Genomic DNA, 17,191 nt, shown 5'->3' on the forward strand with positions numbered 1-17,191 from the left:
GGCTGCCGTTAATGTACAGGTTGTTCAGGTCACCGTTGCTCTGCTTGGAGCGGCCCATCAGGGAGAAAGGACCCAAAGACACCTTGCTGTCAGAGCTGCCGGTTCGTTTGTGTCCCAATTTGAGAGAGAGTTGACATTGAGATCAGATGAGTGGCTGCCACTCAGAGATGAATTCTTCTCAGGCAGCCTCCCCAGTGTGGACATGGACTGTGAGATGTTACGCTGCAAGTTGATTTTCGGGCAAAGAGCTTTTGAGCTTAGATTTCTTTTTCTCATCCATGTTATTGCTCTTTGGAACTGCATTCCTTGTCTTCAGCCAGAAGTGAGAGCTCGCTGGTGAGGTTTAATAACACATGGCGCTGTGAACAATTCAACCAGAAACTTGGCCTGAACGTTTCCAGTGATGTTAACCTATAACTTTCTTCCGACTGCTGCATGTGGAAAATTAATCCAGGTCTGCTTTGCACCTAAAAGTGACAAACGTAAACAACCCGCTTCTCTCTTTCCGGCCAGAAAAACCAATTTATGTCATGTATTCACATTCCTAAGTGTAACCGTGTTCTTCATTGCATTTATGTTATGTGGTCATATTAATTGAGTGTAAGCTGCTTCTTAATTGCATGTGTATTTTATATTCAGGTTTAATTCATGCCTCTTTGCACTGAGCTGTGGATTCAAACTATCTCACTTCTGATTCTTTCCAAAAATAATTTCACATGTAATAATTTGTGTATGTGTTTTCTATTCATTCACGTAATTGTTAGTTCATGTATTTATCTTTCTCTGTCTTTTTCTTTTCTTTCTTTTTTTTTGTGATGTGGTGGACAATCCTAAACCTCCATGAGTTCAGCCTCCATTTTTAATCCAATTATATCCTGTACTCTCTCACTTGGACTCGTCGGGGCTTGACCTCTCACTGGTCCCTGTCCCTCTTCTCACAGTGTCCTGTGTGGCCTTCAAATCTCCAGCAAAAATAGGCCCAACTCAGCTGTTTCTTCTTCTCTGTTTCTTCTCTGTTTATCTTTCAGTCTTTTCTTGTAGGTTAACTCCCAGCTTGGCAAATATCACATCCAGTGCCTTCAAACAGTCATGTCACTTGTCAAGTTTCCAGCTTGTGATTCAAAGCTCATGTTCCATCAGTGGTATTCATACATGCTGCTGCTTGACCCTTCAGTGTTATAGGTGAGTTGCACTGTCTTTTGCCTACTGTTAACTCTTCAAGTCCACAGTGTTCTGTCTGTCTTCTGTCTTCATCAGGAGATTGACTGTCCTTCAAGGTTCTTCTCGGGATAAGGACAGAATGAGAGGTCAAGCTGTAAAATGTTTAAGCCAAAGCCTGGCCTGTTTGTCGTCCCAATTCTGTTGATCTATCCTTTTGCCGCTGTACTCATATTTTGAGGTTGAGAAGAGTCCACCTGTATTGACACACTAAAACATGTAATTAATATCATTTTATTACTTTTTTAAAAGACATTCAGTCTCTAATTCTTCTGTTTTCATGTTGCAACGTCTCTCACCAGCTCACAAGATATATTTGTGAGCTGGTGAGCTACTTGCTGGTTTACATCTTGTTTGACACACACACACACACACACACACTCTCTTCTCTCAGACTTCCTCTTTTCCCTGCACTCTGCTATGAACCCACGTAGTGTTATTATTACTTACTGGTGATGGCCGGAGTGGCCGATGGCGCGATATGGCAGCCTTGCTTCTGTCAGTCTGCCCCAGGGCAGCTGTGGCTACAACTGTAGCTGCCTCCACCAGTGTGTGAATGTGAGAGTGAATGAATAGCGCTTTGAGGTTCTCGAAAAGCGCTATATAAATGCAATCCATTATTATTATTATTATTATTATAATTATTATTATTATTATTATTATTATTATTATTACTTATTTATTATTTGGTATAAATCACACAGAATCACTCAAATCCAGTACTCACAACATTCACACACTTACTCACTCACTCAAAATACGCTTTCCTAAGAGTATTTTATCAAACACGCTGTTTAGAATCAGAAAGAGGAAGTAGACAACACCCAGTAACTGCATACAGGGGGGCAAAAAAGTATTTAGTCAGCCACCGATTGTGCAAGTTCCCCCACTTAAAATGATGACAGAGGTCAGTAATTTGTACCAGAGGTACACTTCAACTGTGAGAGACAGAATGTGAAAAAAAAAATCCATGAATTCACATGGTAGGATTTGTAAAGAATTTATTCGTAAATTAGGGTGGAAAATAAGTATTTGGTCACCTCAAACAAGGAAAATCTCTGGCTCTCACAGACCTGTAACGTCTTCTGTAAGAAGCTTTTCTGTCCCCCACTCGTTACCTGTATGAATGGCACCTGTTTGAACTCATCATCTGTATAAAAGACACCTGTCCACAGCCTCAAACAGTCAGACGCCAAACTCCGCCATGGCCAAGACCAAAGAGCTTTCGAAGGACACCAGGAAAAGTATTGTAGACCTGCACCAGACTGGGAAGAGTGAATCTACAATAGGCAAGCAGCTTGGTGTGAAAAAATCAACTGTGGGAGCAATCATCAGAAAATGGAAGACATACAAGACCACTGATAATCTCCCTCGATCTGGGGCTCCACGCAAGATCTCATCCCGTGGGGTCAAAATGATCATGAGAACGGTGAGCAAAGATCCCAGAACCACACGGGGGGACCTGGTGAATGACCTGCAGAGAGCTGGGACCAAAGTAACAAAGGTCGCCATCAGTAACACACTACAACGGCAGGGAATCAAATCCCGCAGTGCCAGACGTGTTCCGCTGCTGAAGCCAGTGCATGTCCAGGCCCGTCTGAAGTTTGCCAGAGAGCACATGGATGATACAGCAGAGGATTGGGAGAATGTCATGTGGTCAAATGAAACCAAAGTAGAACTTTTTGGTATAAACTCAACTCGTCGTGTTTGGAGGAAGAAGAATACTGAGTTGCATCCCAAGAACACCATACCTACTGTGAAGCATGAGGGTGGAAACATCATGCTATGGGGCTGTTTTTCTGCCAAGGGGACAGGACGACTGATCCGTGTTAAGGACAGAATGAATGGGGCCATGTATCGTGAGATTTTGAGCCAAAACCTCCTTCCATCAGTGAGAACTTTGAAGACGAAACGAGGCTGTGTCTTCCAACATGACACTGATCCAAAACACACCGCCCGGGCAACAAAGGAGTGGCTCCGTAAGAAGCATTTGAAAGTCCTGGAGTGGCCTAGCCAGTCTCCAGACCTCAACCCCATAGAAAATCTGTGGCGGGAGTTGAAAGTCCGTGTTGCTCGGCGACAGCCCCAAAACATCACTGCTCTCGAGAAGATCTGCATGGAGGAATGGGCCAAAATACCAGCTACTGTGTGTGCAAACCTGGTAAAGACCTATAGTAAACGTTTGACCTCTGTTATTGCCAACAAAGGTTATGTTACAAAGTATTGAGTTGTATTTTTGTTATTGACCAAATACTTATTTTCCACCCTGATTTACGAATAAATTCTTTACAAATCCTACCATGTGGATTCATGGATTTTTTTTTCACATTCTGTCTCTCACAGTTGAAGTGTACCTCTGGTGCAAATTACTGACCTCTGTCATCATTTTAGGTGGGAGAACTTGCACAATCGGTGGCTGACTAAATACTTTTTTGCCCCACTGTATGTCCTCTTAAAAGAGAAGAGAAATAAACACATATGGGACAATTCTCCCCAAATTAGACAAAATATGACCATAAATATTTTTTTGTGTCTTTTTTAAGTCATGTTCTTCTCTACACACAACTCTTGGGCTCCAGGGCATAAAACTTTGGACTTATAAGCGTGATATAAGTCCTCACAGCACACCAAGCATGGAGACAATTCAACTTCAGTGCTTCAGAATTCTCCTCAAAATTCAGAAACTGTTTCTGTCATTTATCTGCCCAAGAACTTCATCAAATGGACATCTATGGGTCCAGTAATCTTCAGCACATGTATATCACTGCAGCCAGTGAAGATTTAAAAATAGTTTCTTGTCTCAGTCCACCCAACATTAACTTATCACATGGACCGCAGCCGATCCATCAATATCAACACAATTGTGTATCCACATGTACACAACTGATTCGTCACTTGTATCACAGCACATCTAGCAACATCATCAGAATTACTTCAACGAGGTAAGCATTGATTTTCCTTTCAAATCAACTTACCAATAAAACTCAAGACCACAAGTGACTCGATTCTCTGAAATGCTGAGTCACTTAGACACCTTGCCCAGTTCAAGGCGTCCTTTTGTCGGACTTCCACGTCCGAAATTACTCTTTTTACTGAACAAATAAGTGTATCCCAAAATGATAACCTATTTTTACACCAAGGTCCCAAGTCTTGGCAGATGGTCAGTCTGCAGTCCCGCACGCCCACGGCCCCTAGTGGACGTCTCCAATAGGGAGGGGGTCTGCACACCTGAACTTGACACTTATTAAACCATAAAATGACCAATAACCTATGATCCTGTGTTATCCTAAACACACATTGGTCTCTTTTCTCTTTAACCATGAAATACCACATTACCTTTAACTCAGTACTGTCATTCTCAAAGTTTCATTATCCTTACTTCAAAGCTTCTCATTGCTTCAAAGTTTCTCATTACTTCAATGCTTCTCATTACCTCATTCTCCAAGTTTCATTATCATTACTTCAAAGCTTCTCATTGCTTCAAAGTTTCTCATTACTTCAAAGCTTCTCATTACTTCATTCTCCAAGTTTCATTATCATTACTTCAAAGCTTTACTTTATTCTCAAGAATAAAGTAAAGCCACTACTGAGCCAATTTAATAGTTAAGATCATCAACTCAGCGAACAGATAATTTAGAATTCATCCAATATGCACAGATTTGCTTTTTCTCTCAACAGGTTTGTGCCTGCCTTTTTAGACCGGTCTTCTGTTCGCCTAATATCAGATCCACATTTGTTCTCTCTGTTGCAAGGAGAACCGGGCGGAAACACCAAATATTAAACCCAGATTCTTTTGTCCCCATGAAAGAACAGAGAAAACCGACTCATAGTGTGTTAAAACATTTATATTTCTTTTTATTCAATCATCTTCCGGAAGAGAGAGACCCCTGCACAGCCCAAACGCCAGTTGCAGGATCTCTAACATTAGAATCTAAGAATGTCTCACATATAGGTTTTATTTTGGTACTTTACACATCACAGTTTCAATACAACCATTGCTTATATGGCAAAGTTCCTCTTTTCTATCTGGCTTCCTGTCATGGTCCGGGTGAGTATGGGGTTTTTCCACTCCGCTGGGCTCCACCTTCAGGCAGAGACTCCAATCAGCTTCCACACTTGGTTCCAATCAAGTCACCAGCATATAAGACCAGCATTCACAACAGACCTCTGCCAGATCTTCTGCTAACTCATGACCCACCTGGCAGTCACACTTCCCAACCTAGACTACTCACATCTCTGCCTGGACGCTGGTTGTGTCATCTGGTTGCTTCCTTTCCATCATCGGACTACACCTGCCTGCCTCCCTGCCAAGTCCCTCACTCCAAGCATATTCTGGATCCTCTCTGGACACTCCTCACCCGGAACCCCCTGGACACCCCCTCCTCGCATGACACTTTAAACCTGCAACACTGACTGCGTACCTCCATCCAAGCCGCTGCCCCTTTTTTCCATTCCCCGGATCCATCCGTGAAATCTAGCACCTAGTCATAGCACTCAGAGTTTCATGTTCACAGTTTGGCCTCACAGTTCTCAGTTCATAGCTTCCACAGTTCATAGCATTCTCCGTTCATAGCATTCATACTTTCCTGCTTTGTAAGTTCACTAGGCACTGTAAATAAAGCACTGTGTTCACGCCCGTTTTGCCTCCCTCTGTGTCTGCATTTGAGTCCACACCCACAGCCTGGCCCTCTCGGCCGTAACACTTCCTGTATTTATTAATATACTGTACAGCTCTGCACTTCCTGTTTTCAGTCTGGCTGAGCACTTAGTTTATGAGTCAAAAGTGGCCTTGCTCTACAAACCTTCATTATTAAAGTACATAAAACAATATAATAAGAAAATAAGGATACTAAGGATATATTAATTACATGACAAAGGTTATGAAAAAAATATTTCTTTCTTCGTTGGAAAACTCAGTAATGTGAGGAAAAATATCTCTCCTTTTTTTCACATTCCTGTGGCAGCGTACTCGGTGCTTGCTCAGAAGTTTTTGGGTTTTTTTTCATATTTGTGTCACTTTTTACAGAATCCAACTCAAAGTAAGGTCAGTACTTCAACGCTTTAAAACCTGCACGCTCATACTCTCTCCCACTCTCGATATATTATCCATTGTTGATCTGCACAAAGCTGTTACCACAGATATTGCACACACTTATGTCATTGTCGTGCTTACATCACTCTCGCAAACAAAATCACGGTTTAGTAACGCAGTAATGCAGCATGCTTACGGGAAAGTAACAGTACTCTAATTACCTTTTTTGCAATAGTAATCCCTTACTTTACTAATTTCTTGAAAAAAGGAATCAGATTACTGCCCCTCTCTAAACATATTCAGTGTTATAAAATTAAGGTTGTGATTGAAGAGAAGCAGGTTAGAAAATGGTTTCGAAGCAAAGATGGTTTTATGTGGGTTTCATGTTTATAGAGTTATCTGACAGTAAAGCTACTTTTTCACAAGAGGCTGCCATAGCATCAGTTCCTGATGCAACACCACAGAGATTTGTTTCTCTTTGTGGGATCTTTCAGGTTCAAACCAGGGAACTTTCACTTAACAGCCAAAAGTATAAACCCCTTTGCTATGGAGGCACTCTGGCCAGATGTCAGACAATAAAACCAGGAATGTGTGTATATGGCAACAGTTTTATTGTGAATTCACTTGGACTGAAATGCAACTGATGTTAGCACAGAAACAAATAGACAGATGTGACACTACTTGCTTACGCTGAATGCATATTGGTTTCCCCACTGTATTGCAAATCTAAATGATCCAGTAGGTCATCAATTACTCTTATACAAAGTGTTTATTATATGCACAAGCATGATGCAGAAATATGAAGGTTAATGGTGAATCTGAAAAGGTGTGTCACACACCTGTAAAAGTTTACTACAAAGAAATTTACAGAGATCATTTCCGTCAAACCATAGGCAGCATAAAGGGAAACACAAGGCAGGCAATATCTAGTATATGTAGTATCTACTATGCAGTATCTATTAGTACTCTGGGCTATTTCACTTTATATTTTCTTGTACTTCCCCAGATATAATATACTAATTTGAAAAATGTTCTGCCTGAAAGTTGGAATGATTTGATTTGATTTGATATACCTTTATTAGTCCCACAAGGGGAAATTTCATAAGGCTGCCTACCTATTGCACGTAATGGCGGCGCCATCTTACCCTCCGACCATACATACATTACACAAAAAATCACATGGGGAAGACAGGTCAGAGAGGTATAACAATGGAAAATTCACAGCATGAGGAAAGATAAGGAGAAAAAAAATAACTGCCCCCAGACTGAGCTCCAACGGGGAGATCAGTTTGAGAACAGAAAAAAACACCTCTGCACATAGCACATGAAAGAAAGAATGATTTGATTATGTAGAAAGAAAAGTGTTTTGAACTGCACAAAACTGGTTAACAACCAAATTAATTCACCTTAGCATTAGGTTTTAATACAAGAAATGATTTTGGCCTGAGAAAGCAGTTTATTTAAGTGTTTAGAAATGTCCTTCATTTTGAGCCCATAAATGAACGGATTTAGCAGAGGCTGATAGAGCATTATTTGTAATGTCATTATTATGCGTGTGGTTTTTGGAAAATCTGATTTCACACGAGCTATGCTTATGTCATACACAAAAAACATAGAGTAACTGATTAAAACTAACATATGGGGTAAACAAGTCTCTGCAGTTTTCTTCCTAATTTCTTTACAACTTCGATGAGAAACAATAAATATTTTTGTGTATGTGTAAACTATGAAGAGCATAGGAAGTATTGCAAGATCAATTAGAAGGAACACACCAAAGATGGTAATTAATCTTGATCTTTCACACTGAAGAGTGTAAACTGCATTACTACAAAATATTCCTTTTATATTAGAGTCACACAGTTTAGCTTCAGCACTCGCTATTGCTTGGACTGCAATATGACAAGCAGGTACAAGCCAAGCCATGACCAGGAAAATACCCACAGTAGTTGTTCTCATGATAGTTTGATATTCCAGAGGTTTACATATAGCCACATATCTGTCATAGGCCATGGCAGCCAACAGAAGGAACTCTGAACAACCTAGAGTGTAAAACATAAAAAACTGAAAGAGACAGGCTGAATATGTTGTGACTTGGATTTCAGATAAAAAGTCAGTCAGAAGTTTTGGGTAAATAGTTGTGCTGTAAAGAACAGAGTTCAGTAGCAAAGCTGCAATGAAAATGTACATAGGCTCATGGAGGTTTTTATGAATCCAGATGAGATACAGAATAGTAGAATTAGTGCAGATTATTAGAATATATAATGTAAACATAACAAAAAAGAAAACATATCTGTACTTGTTAATCTCTGTGTACCAGTCCAGAGTTAGATAGGTAGCATTTGACTCTTCATCCATGAATTTTTCAAAGACAAAACATAAAACATACAGAACTTGTAAAGTAAAAATCCAAAACAACAACAAAAACAAAACTATACCAGTATTCACCCGCTCTTGTGTCTCCGGTTCATAAAAACTTCTAAACTTAAAATCTGTCTCTGAGCACCTTCGTCAACCAAACACACACAGTGTATCATGGGAGTCTCTTTAAGGTTTTTATCAGGTTGCCTCATCCTCAAGAGAGAAGGAGGTATGAAACATTATTGTTTAGTCTCTTGTAATTTAGGCTTTAGGAGTGTACAGTTAATCTCTCCTCTCTGTTCAGTGTGAACTGAATTGTTTGCCATACCTTATGTTTAATTTCAACACTGGAATTTCAGTAGTCAAGGAAGAATATATTGCTTGATCCCAGCTTGACAATGACTTGAGTTTACTTGATTTTATTCCTTTTTCCAAGAGGAGCCCTTCTCTTTGCTCTCTTATGCTCAGAACTAGTATATTGGCCTTTACAGCTAGTGTGGCCTTGCAAAGTACACTTGATCCTCAAAACATATTTCCCACTGCAAACTTTTACAATATGATGTATTCATTCAGGACACGCTTCCTGCCTTGTAATAATGCCACTGACCATATGAAATACTTTTTTTCATAATTGTCATTATACTGCTCTGACATGGGAAATTTAGTTTTTTCATCATAAAGGTGAAGTGCAGAATAAGTTTGATTTATAGAAATATTCAAAATATATACCGGGCTGTTGTTATGTACGTACTTGACCAGTGCCACAACTGAACATACTGCATCTGGAGCACTATAGACTTATGAAATTCAGCTACATTTTTGCATGCAGTATGCAGAGTTGCTTTGCAAAATTTTATTTGTCACACAGTATGACATTAGGTGAAATGCTTATTGCTGTGCAATGCCCAACCATTAAATGACAGTAAGAATTGACAGTAATTTACAGATTACTCCAAAATTTACAGATTTAACTTTTTAAGTTTGCAGTTTACATTCTTATGTAAATTGTTATGTAATTATGTAATTATTAATAAAAAGACATTATAAATTATAAGAAGTGTGCAAAAAGAAAAACCAGAGTGCGTGTGGAGATGAGATGTGTGTGTCCAGGCCTAAAGTGATGTGATGTGTGTGGGAGAGTTCAATCCTACACCTGGTTCAGGGCCCGAATACCCTGGGGGAAGAAGCTCCTCCTCATTCTCTCTGTTTTGGCCTTAAGGGAGCAGAAGCGCTTCCCAGACCTCAACAATGAGAGGAGTTGATTGTTGGGATGGGAGAGGTCCATCATAATCTTCCTGGCTTTGGTCTTGCACCACTTGGTGTAGATGGACTTGAGGTCAGGAAGCTCTGATCGAATGATGCGTTTGGCTGAGCGCACCACTCTTTGCAGATCTCGTCTGTCCTGCTTGGTGCTGTTCCCAAACCAGGTGCAGATTATTCCCGTCAGCATGCTCTCAATGGTGCAGGAGTAAAAGTTTTTAAGTACCCTCAGTGGCAGATGGAAGTCTCTAAGTCTTCTGAGGAAGAAGATATGCTGGCGGGCTTTCTTAACCAGGGTGTTAATGTAGCAGGACCATGACAGGTCCTGAGACCTGTGGACACACAGGTACCGGAAACTGTCCACGCTCGCCACTGGTGTGCCATTGATGTTCAGAGGCTCATAATTCCTCACATTTTTGTAGTGAAGTCCACAATCAGCTCCTTAGTCTTCCTGATGTTAAGGAGGAGGTTTTTCTCCTGGCACCAGGTCTCCAGGTTCCTAATCTCCTCCAGGTAGGCCTTATCGATGTTGTCAGAGATAAGGCCCACAACAACAATGTCATCAGCAAAACTTGACAATGGAGGTGGTGTCTGATGTGGCTACACAATCATAAGTGTACAATGAGTACAGTAGGGGGCTTAAAACACAGTGCAGAGTGAGATGGAGAGGGAGACTTGTTTTCCCACCCTCACTGATTGGGGTCTGTCTGTGAGGAAGTTGAGGATCCACTGACAAAGTGGTGTGCTGAGTAGAACCCTTAACTTTATGAAAAGCTTTGAGGGAATTATTGTGTTGAATTTTGAACTGTAGTCCAAAAACATCCTCTGCCAGTGTCCAGGTGACTCAGGGATTTGTGAAGCAGGTGAGCTATGGCATTGTCTGTGGAATGATTAGTCCGGTATGCAAACTGAAGTGGGTCAATGGTGGCAGGAAGTGAAGAAGTCTTTCAAAACACTTCATCACAATTGAGGCCAGTGCTACTGGACGGTAATAGTGTGGCAAGCGGGCTGTTGTTTCTTTGGGACAGGGACCACTCCTTTGGCCAGGGAGACGTTGAAGATCTCTGTGAACACCAGTGCTAGCTGGTCAGCGCAGGTTCTCAGGACCCGACCAGGGATTGCATCTGGTCCTGCTGCCTTCCTGGTGTTCACCCTCCTGAAAGCTTTCCTCACGGCATGCTCTGTGATGATGAAGACGTTGTCTTCACTGGTGCACTCTGTGCGCTCGCAGCCACTTGTTGTTTTAATTGCTGCAGCATAGAAGCGAGCATAAAACGTGTTCTGCTCAACAGCTGGTAAAGCGTCGGCATTCTTCATTGGAGAAGCTGGATGTTTGTAGTCCGTTATTGTCTGTAGTCTCTTCCACGGGCTCCTAGAGTTGCACTGTTGTAGCTGTGACTCTAGTTTCCCCCCCTTGCTCTGCTTGGCCTCTCTGACCAAGCTCTGACCAAGACGCAGCCTTGTATTGGTTCATATTACTGGCGACGAGCCCTTTATTGTAGGCAGTGGTGCGCAATCTCAGAGCATCGCAGATGTTTTTATCCACTCACAGCTTCTTGTTCGGATGATAGTTCTTTCTACTGTGTCATCCGCTAATTTCCCAATAAATCCCACAATCCATAAAAATGTTGATGTCATCTCTCCCCCAAACCTTAAGAACTGCGGACTCAGTAGTTGTTTTTAAACAACAACTCAAAACTCACCTTTTTAAAACTGCTTCTGATTCATTTTTGTATGTTTTATGTTGTCTGTTTTACCTTTTATTATTTATCTTATGTGCAGCACTTTGTTACTCTGTCTAGAAAGGTACTATACAAATACAATTGTATTTTTTTAATCATTATTGTTATTATTATCAGAGCTGCGCCGAAACATATCCCAGTCTGAATCATCCAGTGCGTCCTGCAGCGTGGTCATTGAGTGGGCCCTCCAGTGTGTGACCTCCCTCCTGATTGGTGCTTGCTTCTTTAGCCTTCGTTTGTAAGCAGGCATAAGGAAGATGGCCGCATGGTCCAATTTTCCAAATGCTGACAGAGGCTGAACCTTGTAGCAGTCCTTGAATGGGGTGTAGCAGTGGTCTAATGTCCTAGTGACCCTGGTGGGGCAGGTGATGTGCTGGTGAAGGTTTTGAAATGTCTGTTTGAGATTTACTTTGTTAAAATCTCCCATAACAATGAGTGTGGCGTACTGGTGAAGTGCTTGTTGTTGTGTGAGGGCCTCATGTAGCTCACATAAGGCAGTGTCCAAGTCTGCGTGAGGCAGAAAATAAACAGTGCAGGCAATGAGCACAGTGAATTCTATGGAGATAGAAACGGCGACATTTAATGATCAAAAGTTCCAGATTGGGTAAGCAAGAGCGCGTGAGTGGAGAGATGTTCGTGCTGTCGCACCATCTGTTGTTCACCATGAAACACACTCCACCACCTCTTTTCTTCCCCCACTCCATTGTCCTGTCCATGCTGTAAACTGAAAAGAATCAGAATCAGAAAGACTTTATGTATGTCAATTGCCCCTTGGGGATAAATAAAGTCTTTCTGATTCTGAGAACCCCGCTGGCTGCACAGCATAGTCTGGTATCGCTGGGTTCAGCCGTGTCTCGCTGAAGCAGAGGTTGCAATCCCGAATGTCTCTCTGGAACTTAATTCTGGCTCTGAGGTCATCAAGCTTGTTCTCGATGGATTGAACATTGGCTAGCAGGATACTGGGTATGGGTGCACGGCAATGTGCCGTCTAAGCTGCGTGCGTGCGCAATTGCGCCCTGCTGGCACGGTCTTTGCACACAGAAAAGCTGCGTTGCGCACAAAAAAAAATCTAACCTGAATTGAAATTATAATTAATACTTTAACAATTCTGTTTTGCAGTGTTAGTCAGTGAGTGACTGGCTGCTCTCGTATGGGATTAGAACGATGCCACCTTATCCCATAGTCCAGCCAATCACGCGATTCACATTCGTATATATGCAGCTAATCAATGTCGTTGACAGACTATGACAGCGTCCTTATGTGCCGACACCGGTATTTTAACTAGCAATGCGGCGTGGCAGATGTGGAGTGAAGCCACGTTAATGACAACGTGTACAACCATTGGAGATGTGAGCAGGACAGATGGAACAATTGACGGAAAAAGTGTGGACTTTATACCAGTTTTTAAATTGTGCTGATAGGCCACGTAAAACCAGAGTTATGATAAAAATATATGCAATGTTTGGTTTTCTTCCTGAATACTATCGTTGTTTATATTTACTGCGGGAAGAAACGCTTGGAAGCACTCTCTGCCTGTGAGCAAAAACAAAACCAAAAAACCCCCACCCTTTCCTATTGGTCGAAAAATGTACCATGTCGACCAATCAAAAACTGATATGGCAACATGGCATTTAGTTGTTATGAAGGGGGGAAGTTTTAGGAGTGACGGCGGTGTTTAATCCAAGATGGCGCCAGTGTGTACGGCAAGCCGTCTTTGGGTCCGTCTTCCCGTTTCCGCTGTGGTGTGCCCCAGGGCTCGGTACTGGGTCCTGTGTTGTTTTCTCTGTATATGTTGCCCTTGAGCTCCATTTTTGAAAAACACAATGTTTCTTTTCACTGTTATGCTGATGATATTCAAATCTACCTTCACCTGACTGGGGATGCTTTATCCTCACCACATCCTCTGTTTGACTGTCTGAGTGATGTCAAGGACTGGTTATCACGTAACTTTCTTACTTTAAATGGAAAGAAGACAGAAATTATTGTTTTTGACCGAAATATGCCTCTGGGACAATTGACTGGCACATTTGGGCCTGTTGCTAACTACCTTACTGATACTGCCAGGAATCTTGGAGTTTTCATGGATAGTTCCTTCAAACTTGACAAACAGGTCTCTACTGTGGTAAAAACTAGCTTTCATCAACTACGCCGAATCTCTAAGGCTAAACCCTACATACCACACAAAGATATGGAGAAACTCATTCATGCTTTCATTACGTCAAGACTGGACTATTGTAACTCACTCTACTTGGGTCTACAATCTTCTCTTCTGCAGCGTCTGCAGCTGGTCCAGAATGCCGCAGCACGTCTCTTGACCGGCACTAGAAAGTTTGACTCTATCACCCCTGTTCTGAAAAATTTACACTGGCTTCCTATCAAATATCGAATTGATTTTAAAATTCTATTGTTTACTTATAAAATTTTAAACAATATGGCACCTGACTACTTAGCTGATCTCCTCTGTCTGTACAGCCCTCAGAGAGCACTAAGATCATCGGGCCAACTGCTCTCGGTGCAACCTAGGTCTCGGCTGAAGACCAGAGGAGACCGTGCCTTTGCCGTTGCTGCACCCAGGCTATGGAATACTCTCCCGCTTCATATTCGCGCGTCAGATTCCATTCAGTCTTTTAAATCACATTTAAAAACGTATTTGTTTGATCTGGCATTTAAGGCGAATTAGGGTAATTTACATCTGGCTCTGTATTTAGATTATGTAATTATCTTATATTTTATATATTTGTAATTTATATTTTAGTGTGATTTTATTTGTACTGCGATTTTACTGGAAAGCACTTTGGTGTACTTCGGTCTTAAAAATGTGCTATATAAATAAATTTTGATTGATTTGATTGATTGATTGATTGTTTTGAGATGTGAGAGATTTGCGATGTTTAGCGCAAATCTTGTGTAGTTAGTGTGTAGTTTAGTCAATAGATTTGTTGTGTGTGTCAGAACAATGATGTGACTACTGAATGTTACAGCTGTTACAGGAGTGATGCATCTCCTGTTGTCAGGCCTGCAGGTATCAGGCTGTTGTTCTCCTTTATCTCATAGTGGACAGAAATTATTTTTTGGAGTGGCACAAATAATTTGTGTTGCATCAAATTTGATGCAGAGCACCTGATTGTTCTGTAAATAGTTAGACATTTTTATTTAAAAAAAAATGCCTTGGCTGCATTTTTAGGTAAATAGCTGCAAAAAACTTGGATGTTTGCATAACTCAGTTACTTTTTTGAAGAAGTAACTATATAATTAATTGCCCAAAACTGGTCAATATATACTGTATTTTGCAGACAGAGAGTTACAGGACTCTCTCCCAGACCACAGACTCATACTCATAATACAAGTCAGAGCTTTATTAAAAAAAAAGAAAAAAAAAGACAGAAAGTTATTTTTACTTCCAATAGTGTTAACATACTACACAGGTCATGAACAAGATTTGTTTAAATTTTCATTGTAAGTGGGCTAAAGCAGTTAATTAAAAGTAGTCTAAGATAAATGTAAATGCTGTAATTTGATTATTTTAATAAACCATGTAACTTGGATGGATTCGATGCTGGCGCGACCACAGTGCACGGGTCTGCTGTTGCTCACAGTGGTCCAAGGGACCGCTCAGGGAGTTTGTGTGTTCGCTCAGACAGATGAAAAATTAGAGGGAACATTGGTGCACGGTGTGCGCGAGCCCATAGCCTGTTCCTGATGCTGGCTCGTTTCCCTCGAGGCCTTCACTTGGAGTCGCGTCCTTTGTTCTCCCTCGGGATCTCCCTTGGCCAGGTTGGCTCCGGAGTTAAACACAATGAAATGTGTTTATATTGTAAACCAATAGAAACCAGAGTGTCTCTACTGTAACAAATTTGTGTGTTTTTCACAATGCCCATGCAAGATTATGGCAGATAGAGCAAAAAGAAACGAAAATCAGGAAAAAGTGGAAAGTTTGGTCAGAGCATCCAGCACGGCAGCTGACCTCACCGGCCCCATCTTGATATAAATATCAATCTGGTCAACTTTAGTTTGTATGAGAACTGTTGCATGCATGTCAGTCTATTAACCATAACTCACATAAATGTACAAGTACGTCATGTTGATATCTTTATGACCATGTTATATATAATATTCTAGTATTAGGAGGGAGATGATGTATGATCAGTGAAGAGTATCATGGCACTGGATCTGTGACCCAGTGTTCATGTGTTTTTGAGTTTTGTCAATATTCCATAGTTTAGTGTCAGTCATGGTTTTGGTTATGGTTATAGTTTTGTGCTTATGTTATAGTTTTTATTCTTTAGTTTTCTGTCTCTGTGTCTTCCCTGTGTTTCTCATTTTCATGTCTCCATGTTCCATGTGCCCTCTTTGTCTCTCCAAGTCAGTGATGCGACCATGTTTGTATCTCACCCCTGTGCCAAGCATTAGGCTCGTGTGTCTTCATCCTTGCCTTGTATTTGTCATGCTCCCTGTTTTATTTTGACCGACCTTGTCCTGTTTTCAGTGTACTTAGTTTTGCTAAGGAGGCATCCTCCTTTGTCTTGTAATGTCAGATTTGTCCCAGCTGTGTTCCTACCTGTTCCCCATCCTTTTGTTACTTTGTGTATTTAAGTCCTCAGCCACGTGGAGTAACCAGCTGCATAATTATTTTTTGTATTCAGCCATTTGTAGGTTGATAATTACTCAATCAAAAGATCAATAGATATGACTACAGAAAAACTCAAGGTGTTCTTGCTCTTAGACGACAGTGCTAATCACCACGCCACCATGCTGCCCGAGCACCTAGCAGTCTATATTTCATGGATATTATATAGTTTTTAAAAAATTACATCTGAATATTTCATAGTTTTAACCTGCCCCAAACCTAAATAAAAAAGCAGTTGTGTAAGAAGAAGAAAAAATAGTACCCCCACACACAGTCTCACTTACCACAAAATTTTGGTCCAACCAGCCTTCATCAGATACTTTACTGAAGAATATTTACAGAACCAATCACACACATTGATATCTCTATCTATATAGCTCCCCCTCTCTCTCAATATATATGTGTATATATATATATATATACAGTATATATTAGGGGTGCAACGATATTCGTATCGATATTGAACCGTTCGATACAGTGCTTTCGGTATCGAACAATACAACATTTGTAATTTATTTTATCAACTTTCCTTCTGATGATGCTGTCTGTGTGGAGCGCTCAGTGAATCTGCGTTCGACTACTCCGCCTAGGCTGCACTGTCGAGCGCAGATCCACTGAGTGCTCCACACAGACAGCATAGTCAGAAGGAAGAGCGCAGGGCACCTCCCCCACCCTCATTCAGATCTGGCGTTTGGAATTATTTTGGTTTTCATGTGACGTATGACCCTGAAGGTAAGCGAGTAATGGACTAAAGTAAAACAGTATGTTGGATGTGCCATGCAATGCTCAATTACACGGGTGGGAACTAGTGTGTTAGCGCAGTTAGCTCGTTAACGTGTTAGCCGTCCAGCCCCATGCACGGGGCGATCGGCGGTAGCTCGTTAACGGAGATTTGCCGTGTTGTGGCGTTAAGGTCATTTCAACGAGATTAACCTGAAAGCACTAGTGGGAACA

General features: G+C 41.2%; 2 protein-coding genes across 3 annotated transcripts in view; one reads left to right on the forward strand and one right to left on the reverse strand.

Annotated features, from left to right (window-relative positions):
- LOC113007434 (syncytin-A-like) overlaps positions 1–17,191 on the forward strand; it is a 445,664-nt gene that overhangs the window by 48,762 nt on the left and 379,711 nt on the right. The window lies entirely within an intron of this gene.
- LOC113007311 (olfactory receptor 1500-like) lies at positions 7,664–8,617 on the reverse strand. Its single transcript, XM_026143742.1, has one exon. The coding sequence runs from the start codon at positions 8,603–8,605 to the stop codon at positions 7,664–7,666; it is 942 nt and encodes a 313-aa protein (XP_025999527.1). The 5' UTR covers positions 8,606–8,617.

Source organism: Astatotilapia calliptera, chromosome 16 (assembly GCF_900246225.1).
Source record: "Astatotilapia calliptera chromosome 16, fAstCal1.2, whole genome shotgun sequence".
In the NCBI taxonomy this organism is placed as follows: domain Eukaryota; kingdom Metazoa; phylum Chordata; class Actinopteri; order Cichliformes; family Cichlidae; genus Astatotilapia; species Astatotilapia calliptera.